The sequence below is a fragment of the Enhydra lutris genome, unplaced genomic scaffold (genome assembly GCF_002288905.1).
Source record: "Enhydra lutris kenyoni isolate GAN:26980312 unplaced genomic scaffold, ASM228890v2 scaffoldscaffold68, whole genome shotgun sequence".
Classification (NCBI taxonomy): domain Eukaryota; kingdom Metazoa; phylum Chordata; class Mammalia; order Carnivora; family Mustelidae; genus Enhydra; species Enhydra lutris.
The window spans coordinates 11,914,614-11,940,313 of NW_019154152.1; the positions used below are offsets into that span (position 1 = coordinate 11,914,614).

Below are 25,700 nucleotides of genomic sequence, written 5' to 3' on the forward strand. Positions count from 1 at the left end.
ATTGGGACTGATAGAATATTCATAAAAATTGGGCCAAACGATTACTCTAAGAAAGAGGACATAAAGAAAGAGGATGCAAAGTAATAGAAGCAGAGATTTGAAGCTTTCATGATAATTTATAAAGTGAACAAACACTGGGTGAAAGAGAAGTACAACAGCAGAGAATTATTCGGCAGGGAAACCAAAAGAGTCTTGACTTTTAAAAAAAATGAGTTCCATAATTCCACATGTGAATGAGGAAAACTCTCAGAATATTTAGAGGTTAGCTGGAAAGGCCGTATGAGTAAGGGACTTGGTTACCAATAATGACTTTCTCCTCACTTAACCAAAACAAGTATCTGAAAAAGATATGCCATATTATATTTTCTAGATTTATTTCACATAGAAAGATGATGTTTAATTTTTATTACTTTGCCCAATTATCATCTAGTCCTAGTGTTATTTTAAACTTTCCAAATTCTCATTAGCTGGACATTCCTTCCCTTTTCTACTTTGATGCACTGTGTTTCATCCTTCCCTATCCAAACTACTAAGAATATACTACCCAAGCTTATAAAATATTAGCTTATGATATTTTTGATTTTGTGATACAAAAATATGCTACAAAAAAAGGAATTTTGAGAAACAAACTACCTTACTTCCCAGCAGCCAGAAGGGAAGGCTGTCAGCTTTTCTCCATTGAGGGTGATATTCACTGTGGGTTTCTCATAGATAGATTTTATGAAGTTGAGGAATGTTCCCTCTATCCCTATACTTTGAAGTGTTTTAATCAGGAACGGATGCTGTAGCTTGTCAAATGTTTTTCTGCATCAATTGAGAGGACCGTATGGTTCTTCTCTCTTCTCTTATTGATTTGTTTTATCACACTGATTTGTGAATGTTGAACCACCCTTGTATCCCATAAATAAATCCCACCTGGTCATGGTGGATAATCTTTTTAAAGTACTGTTGGATCCTATTAGCTAGGATCTTGTTGAGAATCTTGGCATCCATATTCATCAGGGATATTGGTCTGAAATTTTCCTTTTTGGTGGAGTCTTTGCCTGGTTTGGGGATCAGAGTAACGCTGGCTTCATAAAAAGAGTCTGGAAGTTTTCCTTCTGTTTCTACTTCTTGAAACAGCTTCAGGAGAATAGGTATTATTTCTCTGAATGTCTGGTAGAATTCTCCAGGGAATCCATCAAGTCCTAGGCTCTTGTTTTTTGGAGATTTTTGGTCACTGCTTCAATGTCGTTACTAGATATTGGTCTACTCAGGTTGTCAATTTCTTCCTGATTCAGTTTTGGAAGTTTATAGGTTTCCAGTAATGCATTCATTTCATCTAGGCTGCTTAACTTACTGGCATGTAACTGTTGATAATAATTTCTGATGATTTTTTTCTATTTCCTTGGTGTTAGTCATGCTCTTTCCATTTTCATTCATAATTTTATTAATTTGGGTCCTCTCTCTTTTCTTTTGGATTAGTTTGGCCAGTGGTTTATTGATCTTATTGATTCTTTCAAAAAATCAGCTTCTAGTTTCGTTGATGTGTTCTACTGTATCTCTAGTTTCTATTTCATTGATCTCTGCTCTAATCTTGATTATTTCCCTTCTTGTGTGTGGGGTTGGCTTAGTTTTTGATTTTCCAGTTCTTTAAGGTGTAAAGAGTGCTGGTGTATTCTGGATTTTTTTCAATTTTTTTGAGTGAGGCTTGGATGGCTATGTATTTCCCCCTTAGGACCACCTTTGTCGTATTCCATAGGTTTTGGACCAAACTGTCTTCATTCTCATTGGTTTCCATGAATTGTTTAAGTTCTTCTTTGATTTCTTGCTTGATCCAAACATTCTTAAGCAGGGTGGTCTTAAGCTTCTAAGTGTTTGAATTCCTTCCAAACTGTTTCTTGTAGTTGAGTTCCAGTTTCAAAGCATTGTGGTCTAAGAATATGCAGGGAATAATCTCACTCTCACTGATTTGTGACCCAGTATGTGGTCTATTCTGGAGAAAGTTCCATGTGCACTCGAGAAGAATGAGTATTCTGTTGTTTTAGGGTGGAATGTTCTGTATATATCTATGAGGTCCATCTGATCCAATGTGTCATTCGATGCTCTTGTTTCTTTATCAACTTTCTGCTTGGATGATCTATTACTGAGAATGGCATGTTAAGATCCCCTACTATTAATGTATTCATATCAATATGACTCTTTATCTTGATTAACAGTTGTCCTATGTAGTTGGCTGTGCCCGTATTGGGGGCATAAATATTTGACCAAGATCAAGCTTTACTACAAAGCTGTGATCACCAAGACAGCATGGGACTGGCACAAAAACGGACACATAGACCAGTGGAACAGAGTAGAGAGCCCAGATACGGACCCTCAACTCTATGGTCAAATAATCTTCAACAAATCAGGAAAAAATATACAGTGGAAAAAAGACAAAGTCTCTTCAATAAAAGGTGCTGGGAAGATTGAACAGCTATGTGTAGAAGAATTAAACTTGACCATTCTCTTACACCATACACAAAGATAAACTTGAAATGGATAACAGACCTCAACATGAGGCAGGAATCTATCAAAATCCTAGAGGAGAACATAGGCAGTAACCTCTTCGACATCGGCCACAGCAACTTCTTTCAAGCCATGTCTCCAAAGGCAAAGGAAACAAAAGCAAAAATGAACTTTTGGGACTTCATCAAGATCCAAAGCTTCTGCACAGCAAAGGAAACAGTCAACAAAACAAAGAGGCAACCCACGGAATGGGAGAAGATATATTCACAAATGACACTACAGACAAAGGGCTGATATCCAAGATCTATAAATAACTCTTCAAACTCAACACACACAAAACAGATAATCACGTCAAAAAATGGGGAGAAGACATGAACAAACACTTCTCCAAAGAAGACATGCAAATGGCTATCAGACACATGAAAAAATGTTCATCATCAGTAGCTATCAGGGAGACTCAAATCAAAACCACATTGAGATACCACCTGACACCAGTTAGAATGGCCAAAATCAACAAGACAGTAAACAATATGTGTTGGAGAGGATGTGGAGAAAGGGGAACCCTCTTACATTGTTGGTGGGAATGCAAGTTGTTGTAGCCACTTTGGAAAACAGTGTGGAGATTCCTTAAGAAACTAAAAATAGGGCTTCCCTATGACCCTGCAATTGCACCACTGGGTATTTACCCCAAAGATACAGATGTAGTGAAAAGAAGGGCCATCTGTACCCCAATGTTCATAGCAGCAATGGCCACAGTTGCCAAACTGGAAAGAGCCAAGATGCCCTTCAACAGATGAATGGATAAAGAAGATATGGTCCATATATACAATGGAGTATTATGCCTCCATGAGAAAGGATGAATACCCAACTTTTTTATCAAAATGGATGGGACTGGAAGAGATTACGCTGAGTGAAATAAGTCAAGCAGAGAGAGTCAAGTATCATATGGTTTCACTTACTTGTGAAGCATAAGGAAAAACACAGAGGACATGGGCAGATGGAGAGGAGAAGTGAGATGGGGGAAATTGGAGGGGGAAACAAACATGAGAGACTGTGGACTCTGAGAAACAAACCGAGGGTTTTGGAGGGGAGGAGGGTGGAAGGTTGGGTGAGCCTGGTGGTGGGTATTACGGAGGGCACGTATTGTATGAAGCACTGGATGTGGTGCATAAACAATGAATTTTGGAACACTGAAAAAAAATAAAACTTTTTAAAAAGTTAAAGAAAATAAAAAGATAAACACACAAAAAATAAAATAAAATAAAATAAAATAATGTATAAAGCTAAAAAAAAAAAAGAAGAAGAAGATTGGAATGCAATGTAGAAAACAGTGTGGTATCTAGTAAAGAACACAGGCTCTGAAGTCACAGAGACTTTAAGTCCTGAATATATACACATTCCCTGAACCTCACTGACGCTGCTATATGATTTGTAGAACAGGGATAATGATATTTAGCTCGAAAGATATTATGAAAACTAAATGAAAGAAGGTATTTAAAGTACCTAGACAGCACCTGGCCATGCTGGACACCAAACAGTTACTTCGCTCTCACTCTCCAGCATTTTTTTTTTTCTTCTACACTTTTAACCTAAGAATACAATGTCCAAGATATGTAAGAAAATAGAATAGTTGTTTTGATCCTGAAAAGGCATTATCCAAAACCGAGGTGAAAGGATCATCTTTAGACAGGAGAAACAACTCTGTTGTTGAGGTTCCTTGGAGGAATCTTGAACACACATGAAGGCAGGTAATGGGAAAATAATGGAGTTCCCTTTTAATGGCTTGTATTTTCTCTGTAAATTAGAAGACCACTTGCTAAGTGTGAAAGAGAAGAGGTAAATTCGAGGTTTGAGATGGAAAAAAGTTGAAAGAAATGTTAAAAATATTAGGGAGTCAACCAAGGAAATGACCAAATGGACCCAAATGTTCAGGGTCCATTTGAGACTGGTTCCACATTAATTTATGAACATAAATGTGTTCTGTTTAAAGACTGTTTTCAGTAGTACTTGGCTACTTGGATTCAGGTACAAAGAAAGAGGTTATCTGGCTTCCTCCTGGGTTGGAATTTCATTTCATTCCATTTATAGGCTAGAATGGTATTTAAATAATGAACTATGAATTCTAACTAAGATAAAGAAAAAAATGATAAAGGATAATATGCCTAAAATGATTAGGATAATGCCAGAGAAATATTGAGCAATCAAAGAGAAAAAGGAATAGTTGTTAATATTATTAATTATGGTCCTCCACCAATAAGTAATTTCGTTATTCTTTTAAGATTTTATTTATTTATTTGACAGACAGAACTCACAAGTAGGCAGAGAGGCAGGCAGAAAGAGAGGAGGAAGCAGGCTCCCTATTGAGCAGAGAACCCGATGTGGGGCTTCATTATTGTAATTTGTAATCATTTCTATATATTTCTTTCTCTTCCACCAGACTGAGCTCTTTGAAGATAGTGTCTCTGCTTCTTCCCAAAGTGTAGTCCACTATCTACCACATTGTAAGTGACTATTAAATGCTTATGATTAAACCAAAGAATCAAACCTCCTGCCTCAAAATTATCCATAGAATTTGTTTAAAAAGATCCTAGCTAGGGCATCATAACCTTAACAACAATTCAGAAAACAAGACTTTTCTAAGAAAGGTACGAAAGGCCACTGTCAATTCAATGATAGAAACTCACTCAGCAGCTAACAATATGACTGATGACAGTTTTCCAATACTGCAGACTACAGCGTTAACATGAGGAAGAAAATGAATTCACACATACACAACATGAAAACTGAGAATATATCTGTCTATTTTTAAGGGACAAAAGAGGACTCCAGCCTCTATTTTTATCATTCCAGTACCTTACAATGTCGACTGAAATGAGTAATCTGAAGCATAACCTAACCAATGCCGATCAAATATCTGCATTAGGAATTCAAAGCAAGTTCAAAGATAGATAATCTGAGAGCTGGCCAGACCCATTAACTTCCTCTTTGTATTGGGCAGAAGATACACCCCCAAAATAATACTGTACCTTTCCCAGTTTATCAAAGGCCACAGGGTTTCAAGAAAGAGGTCTTTTAGCCTGAAGATTCAATTTAAAAAACATAAAGATTTTATTTTTGCTGCTGCTTAACTAGTATGTTCATTTTAAAGTATTCAAAGGGGAAATATATAGTTAACAGCTTTAAGAGTGGGCAGTATACAGGAAATCACAACTTTAAGTGTAAACTATATTGAGTATCTTCTTTAATAAATGGGTTGTCTAAGACTGAGTAGACATATATATTTCCCTAGAGAAAGCATGGTAAAACGGGAGGTCAAGTCTCTAGTTGGTTCTTGTAAATCTGAAGGGCTATGTACACCCAATAAAATACTAAGATGCCTAAACCTCTAGGTCTAACATTTTATTGGGGAACGTAAACAGAGCTCTCATCTGGGATGTCAAAACAATCCCTTGTCTCTCTTACCACCCATGTTCTAACCAGTGGAATTCAAAACAGAACAGAAGCTAGGAAAAGGGGAGTTCAGGCAATGAACAGAAAGGGAAGAAAACATTTTGCAACTGGATACTTCTTAGCCCAGTTTGACTCTATGACTCCCATTTTTCCCTGAAGGTATCTGGAAATGTCCTGTCTACTTTCAAGGAAATAACTTACAGTTTCTAGACAGAGTTTATCTCTTTCCCAGAGGCCCTGTAGAAGAAAAGAGCACCCACTCCTGTTGCATCCCCTTTCTCAAAGATTCTGATCTGTAAAGCAAGCAATTCAATTAATGTGTTTTGACAGTCATTAAGAACAATATTTGAAAAGGATGGGTTGAAAATGTAAGAGAAAGACAGAATAATCAAATGTTTGGGTCCTTAAGAAGACAGGAGAAAATGAGATACACTCTATGCAGAGACAGGTGAAATCTGGCAGAAGTTTAAAAAAGATTTTCTTCTCCACCCCTTTTCTTTTACTTCATTGGAAGTGAAAGAAACAAATACATGTATAAACAGGGAAAGACCAAACTGAGTTTGAGTACACAAGAAAGTATAATACAATCTATCTACATTTCAGAGCACTACCTAGGGTAGAGACATTTTCATATAATTACCAGACATTTTCTCTTCTTCTCATGGGTACCTCAAAATCATAAAACATCAACATACACGTTTACCTATTAATTAAAGGTAAAATTATAAAATTTTAAAAATCTAAGCCTTAAAAAAATCTTATTCTGTATCTTATATATTAATAACCATTATACAGTAAATATCTACCACTACTAGAGACTACAGTTAGTCTTTTTACTGTGATTTGGCTTTAAATACTTTCTTATATTAAAAATTAATTCAGAATTACCTGAAAGATAGAGTACCCAAACAATATCAAGTATAGTTCAAAGAAATGCAAAGAAACCTGGCTGCTATACTACTGACTCAATGCTATCTACCGAATAGTCAACTCACGAGTTGTTTTGTCTCTAACGAAACAAATGAGCACAGATATTAAGGCTGTATTACCTTCATAATGTTAATTAAATCTGTTTGATAGTAGCGATCCTGGTGTGCATTTGCTGCTGCTAGTGTAAGAAGATAATCATTCCTTGCGTGGGTAGCTTTAGAATTACATTCAGATCGCCGGGCTTTTAACTAAAACATAGTGAAAGAGAAAAAAAATCAACACAAACTGATATTGACTGTAAGATAAATGAGGATACCATTCTTAGCTGGCAATTAATGGCTCCCCAACAAGAGTAAAGGTAACCATGTGGAGAAATATTTATTTGCATATAAAAATATTCAACACTATTGAGGAATTAAATAATGATTACAACCGTTACACATGGTGAGAGTGTTTCCTTTTTTTTTTTTTTTAAGATTTTATTTATTTATTTGACAGAGAAACCGAGCACAAGCAAGCAGAACAGCAGAGGGAGAGGAAGAAGCAGGCTCCCCACTGAGCAGGGAGCCTGATGCAGGGCTCGATCCCAGGATCCTGGGATCATGACATGAGCCGAAGGCAGTTGCTTAACCAACTGAGCCACCCAGGCACCCCAAGAGTGTTTTCACATGTTATTTACACTTAACATACTTCCAAAGCTTTTCAAAATACTTCAAAGTATTTTGCTCATTTTATTCAGATGGGAAAATAAAGGTTCCCAAATTAATTAAGTACCTACTTCTCAAAGACATGGGTAAATCTGCTATGAGTTAGAAAATCTTTTTTTAAAAAATCAGCATTCTAGGTACCTGGGTGGCTCAGTTGGTTAAGTGTCTACCTTCAGCTTGGGTCATGATTGCAGGGTCCTGGGATCGAGTCCCACATTAGGCTCCCTGCTTCTCGGGATTCTGCTTCCCCCTCTGCCTCTCCCCCTCTGTTTGTGTTCTCTTTCTCTCAAATAAATAAATAAAATCTTTCAAAAATAAAAATTAAAAAAAAAATCAGCATTCCTCATGTGCTAAAAGAATAGTATGCTGGCTGGGATCCTGGCAGCCAAAGGCGGGTCACTAAACTTACTTATCAGGTATTCGACAGCTTGATGGTCCCACAGGAAAATCTCACTTGGATCTGGCCCAGAGCATCTGCTCAAGGCTGTAAATCTGAATGAAATGAATTCTGTAGATTTTCTAAAGCCCGAGGACTAAGTCTCTTGGACTAAGAGTTTATAGATAACAGGCTACCTAAGCAGGTAAGGTATAGAACCTATCTCTAAAGCAATCTTGAGAAGCAAGCAGTGTCCAAAGTGCTGACACCTAAGCAGAAAACTTCCATGAACTGGGAAGGAAACTTATTCCCCGAGTTAATGACTTTAAAATGCTTCTAAATTAGGTGGAAATAACTGACTTCAACCCTCAAAAAACCCAGTTCTTTTTTAGTAAGCTAAGGTTTTTCAATTGTGAAATAGTTTTTAAAAACTCACCTTTACACTTGCTTTCTGTAAACTGATTCTTGATTGAAAAAGACTAAGTTTAGATCTATAATAAAACAGAAAATACAGTAGTTTAATAAAATTATGAAATTACATATGACATCTTTAGTATTATAATTCCAAATTTTTAAAACAGTGATGCTTTTCCACAATGCTATTCCAAAAGAGAACTAAAAAAATAGAAAGCCAGGAGCAATGATTATTTTCCTTTACTATAGGAAGAATATTGTAGTGCAACAAGAAAATTGGGATATTTAATTAAGATATCCTGAATGACAAGAATACAATTTGACAAATACAATATATCAGTACCTCCTAATAAACAAGAGTCATCAAACTATAGGTGATTCCCAGTGTCATGCAATTGCACACACTTAAATTCACACTTAGTTTAGAAACTCAGGGATAACCAATCTGGGGAGGCAAAAATTAGCAGGCTTTCAGGGTCATGTGCAATAGGCTGTGACAACACCTGCAATGCAACCTACAGTAGGATATTCCCAGGGTCTTCAAAGTCCTTAATTCCATTATTTCTCCCATGAAAAGTCTTTCTTGTTTGGCTCCCAACCTGTGTGCTCCCTCCACTCTTAACCATAGTATTTGGAACACAGTGAGAAAGTCCTTGGGCTCTGCCCTATATGATTTTGTTTTATTTAATCTTCTCCCATTCTGATGACCTTATTTTCCTCAATTCCTTTCAGTTTGGGAAGGAAACATAATTAACAATCAGTAGTAAAAATATGCTGGTTTTACCCAAACAGCTAGAGATAAACAGAAGGAGAAAGTCAACAGACAAACAGTAAGGAGTAACAACACTCCCACGACCGACCAGTGATTTTTGAAGCTGCAATGTTTGTCTTGACTGCAGTGTCATGGTGATTGCCATGGGAGAATTCAGTACATGTGCTGGAAGCTATGCCATAATACCAAGGAAAGTTGCAGACCCCATGGGAATGGAAGGTGAAGCAAACCAGTCTCTGCATAGCAAATGTTTGGAGGATAGCAAACGCAGCCTATGATCTTTCTAACAAAACAGAAACATTCAGGGATGCACACATATGAATCGTAACTACTTTTCCACTGTTTAAAAAAAAAAAAATTGCATCCAAGATACTCCTGTTATTTTCTACCTTGCCATATTCGTATTTCCTGGGGTTCTGTCTGCTTTTATTAATCAGATTCCTATTTGTTTTGGTTAGAAAAAGCCACACACTTCAAAATTTGAAAGAGCCTGTTCAAGATTTAAAAAGACTGGGGTATTCTCAGTTCCTTTTCTTGCAGTCATTATCCAAATGATCTGAGTTGCACCTAGATTTTCCAATATAAGGTTCTAAGTTTCTGCTTTCTGTTTCATTTGCTAATCCTCATATCAACTCTCTTGTGGTACTTAAGAAGATATTAGTAATAGATAAAATGATATAGTTTCAATGCTCAAAGATTCCGATCTACAACAAATAAGATACACATAAATATTGAATTGTATTGCACACTCCTCACCATCTACTTCCAAATGTTAATGCTCCTTAGGGTCCCAACCTCAATTTCTCATTTTATTTATGATTTCATCCCTATAACTATCATCTGATAGGCAACCAACCCCAAAGCGAGATCTTCAGGCCCAGATTCTCACCTGAGAGTTAGATACATGACTCCCTACCAAATTTATTCACTTCAGTGTCCCGCAGGCTCTTCAGAACCTACATATCCAAAATGGAACCCATCCTTCCTTTCAAATGGCATCCCTCTTCCTTTTTATATTCTCTCTTAATGTGCACAGCTCACCATCTATCAAATCATCATATCAAAAGTACACATAGTCCCATCTTTATTTCCCCTTCCTGAGCTTCCTTCTCATCTCCTTCAAGACTCTATCCAAACATCACTTCTTCTATAAAGGTTTCCTTTCTCATTAGGCAAAATTAATTTATTTTCTCTGCTTACAAAGCAGTGTTTTCATACAACTACAGTGAACATATTATTAGTTACTACGTAAGTGACTGTAGGTACTTAATTTGAGTCTACTGTGAATAAACAAATCATAAAGTTACTTTTAAACACATCTGCCTTTAATTATAGGCTTTAAATTTCTTAAAGATGCAAAGCTTATCTTACTCATCTCTGTACTCAAAGTACCCAAAATAATTATTCAATAAACATTTAGAGAGCCAATGAAGATAAAGAGGCATTTCTTACTCTGTAGTTGAATGAATTTTCCAGGAAAGTTACACACTGAAATAAAATGTCTAATTTGATGTAACTGCTTTGAATTTGGGCCATATTAGAAGGCTGTGTTTTGCGATGAGCATCTGTGAATTAGATCCTGTCAAATCCATACTTCTTAGGAACTGCCTTGGAATTGTCCTCATTTTTGCTCTGTGGACCTTGGCTAAAGTAGGTATTTATATATGCTCTAACAGATCTCTCAACTCTCTGTCCTAGAATCCCTGAAAGTTTTAAAAAAACAAATTCCCCAAAACCACCATGACAGGAAATTCCTATAAGGAGATCATCTAATCTAAAATCTTCAGATCTTTTTGGAAAGATGGGTTCACTGACTCTATCACATGGTAAATACCTGCATGCTCAGAAAAATAATAAAGACAATAAACTAAAATAGCTAAATATTAAATATGTTTTCCAGTAATGTTAAATACTTTAGGAATATTCGTCAACCAGTCCTTGGTATGGAATTAACTTTGGAGAAAACCATAAATTTTCACAAGATGCTTATGAGATTGCTTAACTTCCTATAGATAAAAACATATTAGAAAGAATTCCCCCCCCCCCACTGGTCTGTACAAATGTTCATGACCTTTCTGATTTCATGCCTAGGAGTTAAGAGTCAGCTTTCTTGATAGACCTCTTTAGAGTCCCATTCAATGGCACAGGTTTATTTTTTCTCAAAAACTTTATCTTTCCTCAGCTTGTCATAGCAAAAATCCGTACTGCTCACTTTATATATCCTTTTATTATCAATTGCCAGTTCCTTCTTTTCCTAATTATTCTCAAAATAAAGGGCTTATGATTCACATATACTAAAAGTAAAATTCACACATTTGCTAAAGCATACATTTAAAAAATATATATATTAGAATTTCATACAAGAGAGAAACTGTGTCTGAGGCAGGATTTCTATACTGAGGTCAGTGCTATTTATTTGAGATGTCCAAGGTGCCTTCAATGGCATGCTGAGGGTCAGGGATTTCCAACGACAACTCATTTAGAGTCTAACATGAAAAAAATGAGGCTCCTAAACCCAGATATTCTGACACCATAGCAATTTCAACCAGCTTTGCTAAGTGTTCAATACAATGTTCATTTGTCCTTTTTCCTTTTCAAAATTCAATTTTTAACGTGAAAACTAACGATCAAATATTCTCATTTTGCTATACTAATTTAAATGAGATCATCCAATATAAAAGAAAAATTTGCAAGTATGTAACATTTATAGGTCAGATTAAACCAACAAAACCTAAGAATGAGACTATGCCCTATATTAACAGAAAACAAAGTACTGGCAAAAATAACATTTATTTGCATAATTACTTTTTGAGAAATGCTAAAGCACATACTTTGCTTCGATGTCAGCTTTCTCTCGTACTGCATGAGCCATCTGTTCAGTCTCAAAGTACTTCTTTTTGCCTTTAGCTAAATCTTTCACTGTCTCTTGTAATTCAGTTTGGATCTTTGTCAACTGGTCCACACACTGTAAAATACAAAGTGCAATTATGATGATATTAGTTTTCAGGCTTACCAAAAATGAATTTGTCCTAAGGAGTATGCACTATGCCCTCAGGATGGAAACCCAGGAGAAAAATCAACACTTTTAGTCTCCTTCAAACTGCAAATTAAAATCCAGCGAACAGCTGGTACTCCCATCTCAAGAAATGTATTGAACAGTGTCCCAGTTTGCTTAACAACTCTTAATAACCTCAGTGCTGCTGAAGACTGACGTTAAGGTAAGGCAGGAGAAGAGCAACAATGAAAATGCTTTTATTGTTGGAGATACCATGACACTAAAGGCAAAAGGACAAAGCAATCTTATATTTCTTCATAATTTTTGGGTGGGGTCATGCTGATCTTCTCTATAGCATGCCAATTTTAGTATATGTGCTGCAAAAGTCTTAATGTGCTACAAAATCTTAATAAAATCTTTACATGTTTGGGGAACTGATGGTGCAAAGGATACTGAAGAATTCTGCTCTGGGAAAGGAGGAGTGTAATCTGACAAGTCTAGCATAAATCCAAGATGGAGAGAAGCAAGAAACCTGGGTACCATGTAACAATTACTACTCAAAATTACTGCCAACTCAGTTCTTTGAATACATATACACATCTGGGAATGGAAACAGGCATGATTAACTCAAAGAAATGTTTAATTAATAAATTCTTATAACACATTGGGGCCAAAGTAACATTGCTTTGGGACTCTTCTGGATATCTAAAGGGGAAACACTTTTCCCAGTTTGCAACAGACCAATGCAAAGTTTTGCCAGCCTGAGGCCAACTCAGGGAAGCCTCAACTGAAACACTTCTGAGCCAGAAACAGAGTCTGGTGGAGACTAACAAGAGCTCAGCAAAGCACGAAGAGACACTGGTGAGGAACTATATTGACAGGATGAACAGCACGGAGTAGAGGAAAGACACTGGAGCAGCAAGGATAAAGTACAAATAAACTTACACATGTGACATACAGGCTAGAGTTTCCCAAAAATTGTTAGGTGGTAAGAAAAGGACTACTTTACAGTAAGCAAAAAACCTGGAAGATTCCCTAAGAGCATATTTACTGAGGACTTAACAAGTGCCAGGCTATAAATAATGGGTCAAAAAAAGCCTCACCTCTTTCTCCTCGGCATGAAAACTGGACCCTTACTTAACTTTCTAGGTCTGTGTTTCAACAGAAACCTGATAAAGACACAATGTGGCAACACCACTTATGAACATTGATAGGTAAACTGCATCAGTGTGGAAGAAAGTACAAATGCACAATAAATATCTGATGGAAAAGTCCTGGGTTCGGGCTTCTGTGAGTATGATAATGCCTGTATATGGACAAGTCCTTCTGGTGTAATAAATAAACAAATAAAGTTGTAATAAAAGCTTTTAGTCTCTTTAGGGTCAGTGGCTATCCCTGTACATATGAATCTCATTCTCTTACCCTAGACCTTTCACCTGAGGAACCAAACAGAATAACTGGTTGGTTATGCAGACTGAGGCATACACTGGTGGAAGAACTAATTACACTAGTGCTGGATGCCGTCCTGCTTGTTAACTGTGTTTGCTATTCTAATGTCCTTCTAAATAAACCTCATGCCATGTATGGCCTAGGATAATCATGACAGTCTCAGTGTTTTGCTACATTTAAGAAGATTTATGGGCGCACACACAGGCAAAATGTGTAAGTATAGTACTTTATAAATATTATCACATTTACTCCTCCAAACGACTCTGATAAAAGTATTCATATTAGTACCATTTTAAGATGAGGAAATACAGGGTGCCCAAGTGGCTCAGTCAGTTCAGTGTCCGACTCTTGATTTTAGCTTGGGTTATGATCTTGGGGTCATAGGATTGAGCCCTGCATCAGGCTCCACTCTCAGCACAGAGTCTGCTTGGGATTCTCTCTCTCTCATGTACCTCCCCCAGCTTGTGCATGCACCTGCTCTCTCGCTCGCTCTCTCTCAAATAAATAAAATCTTTTTTAAAAAAAAATGAGGAAATAGACTTACAAAGGTTAAATAATTTATCCCAAGTCATACAGTAAGAAAGTGATGATATCTTTTACCATGTAACCCACTATAGTACGTGCCCCAGTTTTGTGACAACCATGTTTTTAATATCCTTATGTAGAGAAAACATACCTTAAAATAGTAAGCTTTTAAAAAGTGACATGTAACTCACATAGCAGAAAATTCACCCTTTAAAAGTATACAATTCAGTGGTTTTCAGTATATTCTTAAGGTTGTACAACTATTACCACTATTTAACTTCAGAATACTATCATCACCCCCAAAAAAACCCCCATACCAATTAGCAGTCACTCTCCATTTCCCCCTACTCCTAGTCCCTAGAAACCACTAATCTACTTTTTGTCTCAATGAATTTCTTGCATTTCATATCAGTGGAATTATATAATATCTGGCCATATATGTCCCAAGACTTTCACTTAGTATAATGTATTCAGGGTTTATCTATCTTATATCATGTATTAATTCATTTCTTTTTTGTGGCTGAATAAGATTTTGCTGTGTAGATATACTAAAATAATAATCTTTTATCTTGCAGAAAAATCTTCCTTTCTCTTTAGTTTTAAGAGTCCTTATCATAAACAAACCGCTTATTTAAAAAAATAATACCATGAGGGGTGTCTGGCTGCCTCAGTCAGTAGAGCATGTAGCTCTTGATCTTGGGGTCATGAGCTCAGGCCCCAAGCTGAACACAGAGATTACTTTTTTTTAATTTAATTTTATTTTTTCAGTGTTCCAGGATACATTGTTCATGCACCACACCCAGTGCTCCATGCAATATGTGCCCCCCTTAATACTTAAAAGAATAAAAATAAAAAATATTATGCCTCCATCAGAAAGGAGGACACAACTTTTGTATCAACATGGATGGGTCTGGAGGAGATTATGCTGAGTGAAATAAATCAAGCAGAGAGTGTCAATTATCATATGGTGTCACTTGTGGAGCATAAGGAATAACACAGAAGACATTAGGAGAAGGAAAGGAAAAGTGAATTGAGGGAACTCGGAGGGGGAGATGAAGCATGAGAGACTGTGGGCTCTGAGAAATAAATTGAGGGTTTTGGAAGGGAGGGAGAGTGGGGGAGTTGGGTGAGCCTGGTAGTGGGTATTCAGGAGGGCACATACTGCATGGAGCACTGGGTGTGGTGAATAAACAATGAATCTTGCTTGGAACACTGAAAAAATAAAATTTAAAAAAAGGAGAAGTTAAATTTTAGAACCAAAAAAATAAAAATAAATAAAAATTAAAAAATAATACCATGACAACCTGACACTCCCACAGAAAACTGAAACATCCCAGTAATGCCGTGTTTGTGGGTGTGGAGAGCTTAGAAAGTGTTCCATGACTTCAATGAGATATTAAGAACCAAAAACTGGGGCACGGTCTGAAAAATGCAACTATGTTTAATGGGGAAGTGAGATGGATTATTTGTTTTGTTTTAATTTTATTTTATTTAAATTCAATTAGTTAACATATAATATATTAGTTTCAGAGATGGATTATTTAAAAGAGGAGTCAGATGTAAGGTTTCTATAACCAAAATGTTCACCTAAAATGAGCGTGGCCTCAGAAAAACTTAAACAGTGAAGAGAAACTCAAGAATCCAATGGCGATTTACTTGCACTGAATGGGTCTGATAATGAGTGTTTTGAGAGGAAACTAAGCACAGAAGGTCAAAACTTTTCCTGGGGATGCAAACCATGTGGCTAGCATCGCAGTATATTCATACAAAGTGAATGCCATGGGCACATGTGTGCACAGACCCACACATAGCCACTCACTGCCTACCCTTTGAAGAATAAGATGTCTTTCTTAGTACTGGGTAACCAAACATCTTATGGAATTACTTAATTCATTTTCATCTATAAAATGCTATTAATTATTTTTTGCACGTGTGACAATGTCAAAGTGGATCTTATGATAGTTCAGATCTTTAAAAAGATTTCTCAAAAATCTCATCAGAAAACTTAGGGTGATTCTTTTCTTGTTTTTTTTTTTTTTTTCTTTCCCTTTATATAAGTTTCTAAGATACTATTCATCAAATACTATTAGATAGCCTATGTGTGCAATGAAGAGATCTCTTGTGATCCATTCTTCCCTACCCTTCAGTACATCCATAACCACATGTTTTCCCAAATGAACTGCTTCAAGTAAGAGTATCTGGGTTTTTGTCAAAGAAAAGTAGTCTGCACATAGCAAAATACAGGCATACCTCATTTTATTGCACTTTGCTTTATTGTGCTTTACAGATACTGCATTTTAAAATTTTTTTATTTTTTACAAATTGAAGGTTCAAGACTTCAGTGAAAGAAGTAACTGCAGATGTGGTGGAAATAGCAAAAGAAGTAGAATTAGAAGTGGGGCCTGAAGATGTGCCTGAATTGCTGCAACCTCATAATAAAACTTGAATGGATGGGGGATCGCTTCTTATGGATAAACAAAGAAAGTGGTTTCTTGAGACAGACTCTACTCCTGGTGAAGACTGTTAAAATGACAACAAAGAATTTAGAATATTAAGTATATTTAGTTGATAAAACAGTGGCAGGGTCTGAGAGGATTGACTCCAATTTTGAAAGAAGTTCTGTGGGTAAAATACTATCAAATAGCATCACATGTTACATCACATGTTACATCACATAATACAGAGAAATCATCTGTGAAAGGAAGAGTCAATGGATTCAGCAAACTCCATTGTTGTCTTATTTTAAGAAACTGCCACAGCCATCCCAACCTTCAGCAACCACGTCCCTGTTCAATAAGCAGCTATCAACATCAAGGCAAGACCCTCTATCAGCAATAAGACTATGACTCATGAAAACTCAGATAATGGTTAGCATTTTTTTTTTAGCAATGAACTATATTTAAATTAAGGCATGCACAATTTTTAGACATAGCTACTGTACTAAACAGTCTATAGTACAGTGTGAACTAACTTTTATTTACACTGGGAAGCTAAAAAATTCATTTGACTCAGTTTATTCCAATATTTGCATTATTGTAGTGGTCTAGAACCAAACCCACAGTATTTCTGAGGTATGCCTGAACCAAAAATATTTATTAAATAAAAGTCATCAAACTTAATTTGGAAATAAAAAGATTACCTAGGATTTCCTTTCCAGTTTTAAAATAAATTTCTTCTGCAGGAATCCAGTTTTCTGGGGTAGACTAAGTTATATACTTACAAAGAAGCTTAATAATGCTTAAGAAAAGACTTGGTGCACTCCAGTATCTATAGAAAGAGCCCAGATGTCCATTGGCAGATTAATGGATAAAGAAGATGTGGTCCATAGATACACAATGGAATATTACGCAGCCATCAAAAATGAAGTTTTGGGACGCCTGGGTGGCTCAGTTGGTTAAGCGGCTGCCTTCGGCTCGGGTCATGATCCCAGCGTCCTGGGCTCCTTGCTCAGCAGGGAGCCTGCTTCTCCCTCTGCCTCTGCCTGCTATTCTGTCTGCCTGTGCTCGCTCTCTCTCTCTCTCTCTCTCTCTGACAAATAAATAAATAAATAAAATCTTAAAAAAAAACAACAAAGTTTTGCCATTTGCAATGACGTAGATGGAACTACAGGGTATTACACTAAGTAAAGTAAGTCAATCAGAGAAAGACAATTATCATATGATCTCACTGATATGTGGAATTTGAGAAACAAGGCAGAGGATCATAGGGGAAAGGAGGGATAAATCAAAGAAGCCAAAACCAGAGAGGGAAACAAACCATAGAGACTCTTAATCTCAGGAAACAAACTGAGGGTTGCTGGAGGGGAACTGGGTGGGAGGGATGGTGGGTTGAGCAATGGACATTGGGGAGTGTATGTGTTGTGGGGAGCAATTTGTATTGTGTAAGACTGATGAATCACAGACCTGTACCCTTGAAACACATAATACATTATATATTAAAAAAAAAAAAAAAAGAGACTTGGTGTGGTATAAGCCCAGCTCTTTCCCATGAGTTATAAGCACTGACCACTGATAAACACAGAAATTAATGTACAAGTTTACACTAAGGCTAAGGGATCATATGAAATGGTGACAAACTTGGATAATAGAATTCCAGTGAAGAAATTAAAAGTATGATCCCTGAGTATGACACAGATCATGTATAGATAGATATACTTGCCAGTAATTTAAAGACAGGAATAAAAGTAAAAGTAACTTTAGCCAATACATTAAAGTCCTACAAACCAGTAGGTTCTCTGAACAGTAGTTGTGTCCTGGAAACTCAACCTAAGATAATAACTTCAAGGAAAAAAAGTTAAATTTTTATTGTAGACTTAGTGGTAATGTCCAAAAACAAAGGTATGATTTTAAAAAGCAGAATAAATTAAAAATTCATTCAGAAATAAAAAATAATAGAGGTGCCTAGGTATTCAGTTGGGTAACCATCCAACTCTCAATCTCAGCTCAGGTCTTGATCTCAGGGTTTTGAGTTCCTGGTCCACACTGGGCTCCAAGCTGGGCATGGAGCCTACTTAAAATAATAATAAAAATTACAACAACAACATAATGGTTGTACAGAAACATAAATAATTAATTAGGAAATGGGAGAGAATGACAAATATAGGATATCATAAAAAATGATCAATGTATTAATTACAACTATTACAAAAACTAAGAAGATAAAAGAAGTAAAGGAATTAAGTAGTCTACTAAGGTAAAGAGGTTGTATGTATTTTTCTGTAAACCTATTTAAACTTAAACTTCAAGCATTTTTAAAAGATTACATGGGATTTGGAATTAGGAAGTAGTGTATTCAAGTTCCTGCTCTGTTATTTACTACTAAGTCTCCTTAATATTTTTTAGCCTTGGTTTTGTCATTTGTAAAATAGTAATATTTACATATCTAACAAGTACATATGAAAAACAAATGAGACTCTAATGGATACAGTAATAGTTTACAAACTCTAAAGTGTTATCCAATGTAAATCCCAACTATTTCAAAGGAATGTGAACTCTAGTATACATGTAAAAAATATGAACTGAAGTGTTATTAATTATGAGACTGATAGATGTTAACTGGACTTATTGTGATCTTTTGCATATATACAAATATTGACTCACTGCATTATACACCTTAAATTAATATAATGTTATGTTAATTATATCTCAATTTAAAAAATGAAAAATGCCTTAGATTATAGTGGCTCATTTTGTTCTATAAGCAAATGTCAGCATACAGAAAATGATTTAGAAAAGGCCATGATATAATTCTCGTTATAATCTACACAATGGTCAGATGCTTTATAATTATAATATGCCTGGATTTACCCCCAGTATTAGAAAACTGTCAAAATAGAGAAAGTTTTTAAAAGAACATGAATATCAAAATGTTATAGAGGGAAAACTTTAAGTCAAACTTGGTTGTGATAATGACAGAACAAGTTGTTTCAGACTACCTTCCTCTAGGATGGAAAACTTGGACACTTTAAAACGACCAGCACTAAGGAACAATGATACACACTGGACTTACGGGAACTGTGATGTCTGGAAGAAGGGAAGCACAGCTAGGTAAGCTCTATGTTTAAGGTGACTTTTTCCCTAAGGTTATTTGTTGAATCAGGTTACAAAGAAACAGGCATTCTTACTAGACTGGCGAATCAGAGGTTGAAGTTTAAGGATGATGAAAGAGTAGAAACTTGAGAGGCTAAGATCTGGAAAGAAGGGTGCTACAGAGAAAAGCAAGCCCAAAGATCTGTATGCAATTTCCCCGAATCATCAGTTCAGTTGACTTCTAAATGGCATGTACGGGTGTAACGCCAAGAAATCCAGTAAAAAATAGTAGCTAAAAGGCTAATGAGCTGAGCAGTTACCAGAGGATCAGAGCAGCTACATGATGTTGAGAAGACAAAGGCTGGAACCATGTCTTGTCAAAGTAGAAGGGTTTTGGTAGGCACCCCACACTTTTTCACAGTTAAAATCCTGGCAATAAGAACAAAGGTGAAATAGACCAGCCCCATGAAAAGCTAAAACCAGACGCTCACAGGATCAAGGTGATCTGACAGTATTCTATCTGCCTGCCAGAAAACTTAACTCTTTGGAAATAAAAAATGTCTTCCAGAGTCTCTACAATTTTTTTTTAAAGATTTTATTTATTTATTTGACAGAGATCACAAGTAGGCAGAGAAGCTGCAGAGAGAGAGGAAGGAAGCAGGCTCCCTGCTGAGCAGACAGCCCCATGCGGGGCTAGATCCCAGGACCCCGAGATCATGACCTGAGCTGAAAGCAGAGGCTTTAACCCACTGAGCCACCCAGGTGCCCCCCAAATATTCTTATATTAAGAAAAGTAGAACTTTCCAGTAATTCAGTTAAATTTGGTGACTGCACTAGCTATCTGACACGTAGTATTTCCTCCCAGTTAGGAATTATGCTAGCATTAATTCTCTGCCTCTATCTCCTACCCTCTCTCTGCACACAGGGATAGATATTTACATACCTAGACATACAGCATATTTTCTTCCAACTCAAAAGCACTGTTTGGTCAGTGGTCATGTAGTTTATGTACCATATTTGTTTAGAAAGAGGTAATTTTGAGCAAAGGTAAAACAAAGGCATTCTTATGCAAATGTTAAAACCAAGTGATATTACACGAATGCTTGAAAGAGATGAAAATTATATATATATACAATATACATTTAACATACTGATTTTATGCTGCTAAAATCATCTTTGACAAATAAGCAAAATTAGTTTTTTTAGATTTTGTTTGTAAAACAATTCTGAAAATCCAGATAACAATTAGAATTTAAAAACTGAATGGCTTCTGAAATACTATTTCCATAAATGGTTACTTTAATATTTTCTAAAGTATTTAATGGTCCTATAAAAAAATTAATTACTTATTAGGCATCATGATAATCTGTTTTTGTAACTCCATTTCCAAAAGAGGACACAATTCAATCAACTATTTTTAGTAGCAAGCTTTTCATAAAAATCACATTTAATAAATAGTGACTTTTTTCTTTGAATTTTTAACTTCTGTATAAACAAAGAAATAGATCTATTTGAAAACTTTACTTCTTTGTAACCTATATAATTAAACTTTAGAGCGCAAGGCTTTTGGTAATAAGTTTTCTATATTTGGTCAAAATGTGTCAACTTCTTTTAAATTAGCATACAAAATGGCTCAAGCGAAAACTAAGACAAAGTAGGATTAATAACATTGTAACTACTTTAACATACACCAAACTATACCAATATTGTGAAACTAAGTAAATCTATTTACTTAAGGTGAAAAGTGGTATTTGTAACAAGCGTTCACTGAGCTTTCAGAATGTTGATCCAAATTACATTCACTTTTGTCAGTTAATAAAATACAGTAGTTAGAATATGATGAAATCAACAAAATCCTTGTAACATATTGAAATCAAAAATATTTGTGACCATATAGAAAAGCTCAAGGTGTTAAAGTGCAATTTAATATAATCTTGCAGATCACAAATGGAGTACTGAGATATTAATAATGCATATAAGAAAAGAATAGAAACAATACCCTTTTTAGTTGCTGTTCTTTTAAGCTTCTCACTGTCCTTGCAGGCTCAGAAATGAAGTTTTTATAGTTTTCACATATATTGATCCGAGACTGGGCTACCTGCATTGTTCCCTCAAGAAAAGACTTCCAAACAGGATACATGCTCCTAAATTCAAAGAGGGACAGAAAAGTATTAGGCAGGGAAAAGGAAAAAAAAGTTGGCTAACCTTATGCTCACTGGCTAGCACTGTGAAACAGAATGGATGTTTTCTTTATATCTGAAAGTGTATTTATACTGCTTTATAGGCAGGAATATTTTTAACGTATACAGGGAGAAATGCGACATATACTTTATTCCTCAAGGGCTCTGCAATGGGCTGTCTTGATTCATCAGCTATTCTTGATACTGAAGTAAAGTGAAACAAGGATTACAATTCCAGACAAAGCTGACACTATTAAAATTAGTGAATAATTCAGACTGTCCAGACAGTTCACTGTCTCAGGGTCATCACTGTGAATATCAAGTTTCATTATTTCATTAAGATATTTTCCTGGGGTGCCTGGGTGGCACAGTCAGTTAAGTGTTCAACTCTTGGTTTTGGTTCAGGTCGTGATCTCAGGGTCATGGGATCAAGCCTCGAGTTAGGCTCTGCGCTCAGCACAGAGTCTGCTTGAGAGTCTCTCTCCCTCTCCCTTTGCCCAGCCCCTGCCCCACACTCTCTCACAAATAAATAAATACAATTCTTAAAAAAATTTTCTAAAAGACGCTTTCGTAATTTTAGAGATGGGTAACCAAGGCTCAGAGAGATGTCGAGAATCACTCTAGATCAAAGAAGAGTGTGGTCGTACTGAGATATAGATGAAGGCTAGGTACATTTTAAGTACATTCTCTTTCAACCACAACATATTACTTTCTTCCATAAACTGACGGGGTGGAAAAAAATCATCAACAATTTCTTACGTGCTTGAGAAGTCTATGGTATCATTGCTCTACATCTGTTTCTGTGTTTTAATAATGCTTAGCCAGCATCACATTGTGGCTTGGAATCATTCCAAGCAAGTCCCATCACCTTTGCTTGATAAATGTGCTGAGCAATCTCTTTATAAAGTCAAAGAATTATGCATCCTTTGCTTTTTGTAGCCAATATCCTTTTCAAAGCTTCTCTTCTACTTTGCTAAACACCTTAGTCTGTTCTAATATGCACCTAGACTAGTTAAAGATATTTCATAACTTATCATAAGAATGGATGGTATTTTGTTTTTAAAAATGAAATACTGGTAAAAAAAAAAAATGCAATACTGGTGGATTATAACATTCATCTCCTGGGATTTTCTTGTGCCTCGTGGATTTTCTACTATAGACTGTTATAGAAGATATCTTGTGTTACATAAGTGCTACTAGCAGTGGGTCAATGGATGAAATGGATGACAGTGTAAAAATAAGAAAAAGAAAAATTTCCTGAGTCCCCATCCTATTTAGAATCAAGAAAAACCCTTATAACTGTATTTTTCAACCAAGGAAATGATTAGTTTATGTAATGAACTGGTTTTTGTAATACACCAAATGAATCAGTTTAGATGGAAATATTCATTTATTTAAGCAGACGTATATCACATTCCCTTTGGAAAAAAGATTCAGTGTGTTGTGCCAGCATAAAAGCAAAATCAATCTGAGATGATGGATGTTAACTAAACCTACTGTGGTAACCATTTCACAATATATGTAAATCAAATTATCACGCTGTACACCTTAAACTTATAGAGTGATGTATATCCATTATTTTTCAATAAAGCTGGAAAAAAAAAGAACAGCAAAATAAATGTTTTCAATGGCCTTACTGCATGACAACTGATGGAACCTAGGATGTAAACTCACCACAGGCCCTCCTAAGCAGTCCAAATAATGGATTTTCTCAGAAAACGCAAGAAGTTCAGTACTATGCTTTGTAACTATTAATTTACGCTTAAAATATATTTTAAAATCATAATGAAAATGAGAAAGAACCAGTCTGGATTGTGATAGGAAGGAAGGAGGGTAAGAAGGACAGAAAGAAGGAAAAATCCCTTCATCTAGGCTCTCCCCTTAGGTAGCACCCTCTTCCCATTACTCCTTTGCCTAGTCGACTGCTGTTCATCCTTCAAATCTCAGGTTAATTATAACTTCCTTAGAGAAGTCCTTCATGATCACCATGAACCCAACCCACAGGCTCAATAAAGTTCTTCTCTGTTATTCATTCACACGGCTCCAGCATTTTTCAATTATATATATTTTTATGTAATTATTAGTTAATGTCTGTCCTTTTCACCATAGTGAAAATTTCCTAAAGTATGGGTACATGTCTTTCTCACTACCATATTCCTAGGGCCTTTATAAACACACGACCTAACATTTAGAAAGGTTATAATAAGTATATGTTGCATGAAAAAATGAATGCATATAAAAGTATGAGGATCAGGGGCGCCTGGGTGGCTCAGTGGGTTAAGCCTCTGCCTTCGGCTCAGGTCATGATCTCAGGGTCCTGGGATTGAGCCCCACATCAAGCTCTCTGCTTGGCAGGGAGCCTGCTTCCTCCTCTCTGTCTCTGCCTGACTCTCTGCATATTTGTGGTCTCTGTCAAATAAATAAATAAAATCTTAAAAAAAAAAGTATGAGGATCAAGCAGTAAAAAGAAAAATCCTTTCCTTACAGAGTTTAAAAAGAAATCTTCAGGGATTAGCAGATCTATAGTAGGCAAACATATCCCCAGTAATGACATACCATAAAAAAGAACAGCATTCAGTTACCAGTTAATCAGAAGACCGGGGCTCAAGTTCTAGTTCAACCAATATAATCATATGTAGGATACTTCACTATACTTTCATTTCCTCTACTGGGAAATGAAGAAAATAACAAAAATACCAGCACCACATACCTCATAGGGCTATTTTGACAGTAAATGCAAATGATGTGAAAACCCTTTGCACAGATTCTTTTAAATGCATAAATAGTAACAGAAGCAGAATTATAATAGAAATATAAGTGCTTCTTAACATAATAGTGATAGCTGCAACGGTAGTGTTTTTCATTCCAAGTAAAGAAAAATAATAATGGGTATAGAGTGATTTATAAATCTTTTTAAATTTCATTAGGCTTCATATATGATTTTGAAGCATAAGGTACTACACATATATGGTATTTTGCTATTCTGCTCAGGTCAGGCAAAATGAGGTTCAAAATTACGAAATATGAAAAATTTTAAGAATCTATCATATGCTAGACACTATGCCATGTGTCTTTGCATTTATATTATTTAATCCTCTTGTCAACTTTGTAAAATAGGCATTATCCTCATTTTTCAGAGGAGAAAAATAAGATTTGGAGAGGTTGTAGAATTTTCCTAAGGCTATTCACTAGGAAATAGCTTATGGTCAAAACCTAAACTTTGCCATTACCAGTAACCACTCCTCTCCTGTAATCCCAAATTAACCACCTAATCCCTGACCAACACTTTGTTTTCACTCATTCCCTTTAGGATTCTACTCCAACAATATTCAAGCTTTATCAGAAGCCACATCCATTCAATTCTATTCCCCTTCCCCACTGTCTCTTACCCCCCTTATAATTTCCCTTCTGAGCTCCTTATCCAGCCTAAGTTTCATGATCCACCATTATAGTGACTCCCTACGTATACCCTTATGACACTGGCCCTTCTCTTTTCATCATTCTAATCTACAAATTTCAACCTTGGTTAAATCAAAAATTCTGCTTATACCAAACTCTGTGCAGCAGAACACTACTGAAGAAAACTATAATCATGTGGCCTTGGTCTCAATTTAAATTGATGTCTAATAAAATTCTAGTAACCGCTTAGTGCTACCCAGCAATTCTACTATATTCCCCTAAATCCTCTTACTCTCTCAGTCTTCTACACAATTACTTCCCACCTTTTCCTCTCATCTCAAATCTCTAACAGGACTATACTTTCAGCTGATAATGAAGCTACCAGAAGACAATGCCCATATGGTCCCACCAGAGCTACCAATCTTCCTACTTCTGCACCCATGCACTCTGTCATCTCTCCTTTTACTTGGCCAAGCTACCTGTACTCT

At 36.0% G+C, this 25,700-nt stretch overlaps 1 protein-coding gene across 1 annotated transcript in view; it reads right to left on the reverse strand.

Moving 5' to 3' along the window:
* LOC111159602 (FCH and double SH3 domains 2) overlaps positions 1 to 25,700 on the reverse strand; it is a 284,659-nt gene that overhangs the window by 118,394 nt on the left and 140,565 nt on the right. The window contains exons 5-8 of the mRNA XM_022522140.1: positions 21,633 to 21,777; positions 11,968 to 12,101; positions 8,387 to 8,441; positions 6,987 to 7,115 (exon numbers count right to left, since the gene is read on the reverse strand). Of these exons, the coding sequence (XP_022377848.1) occupies positions 6,987 to 7,115; positions 8,387 to 8,441; positions 11,968 to 12,101; positions 21,633 to 21,777 (463 nt within the window). The remainder of the gene's footprint in view (positions 1 to 6,986; positions 7,116 to 8,386; positions 8,442 to 11,967; positions 12,102 to 21,632; positions 21,778 to 25,700) is intronic.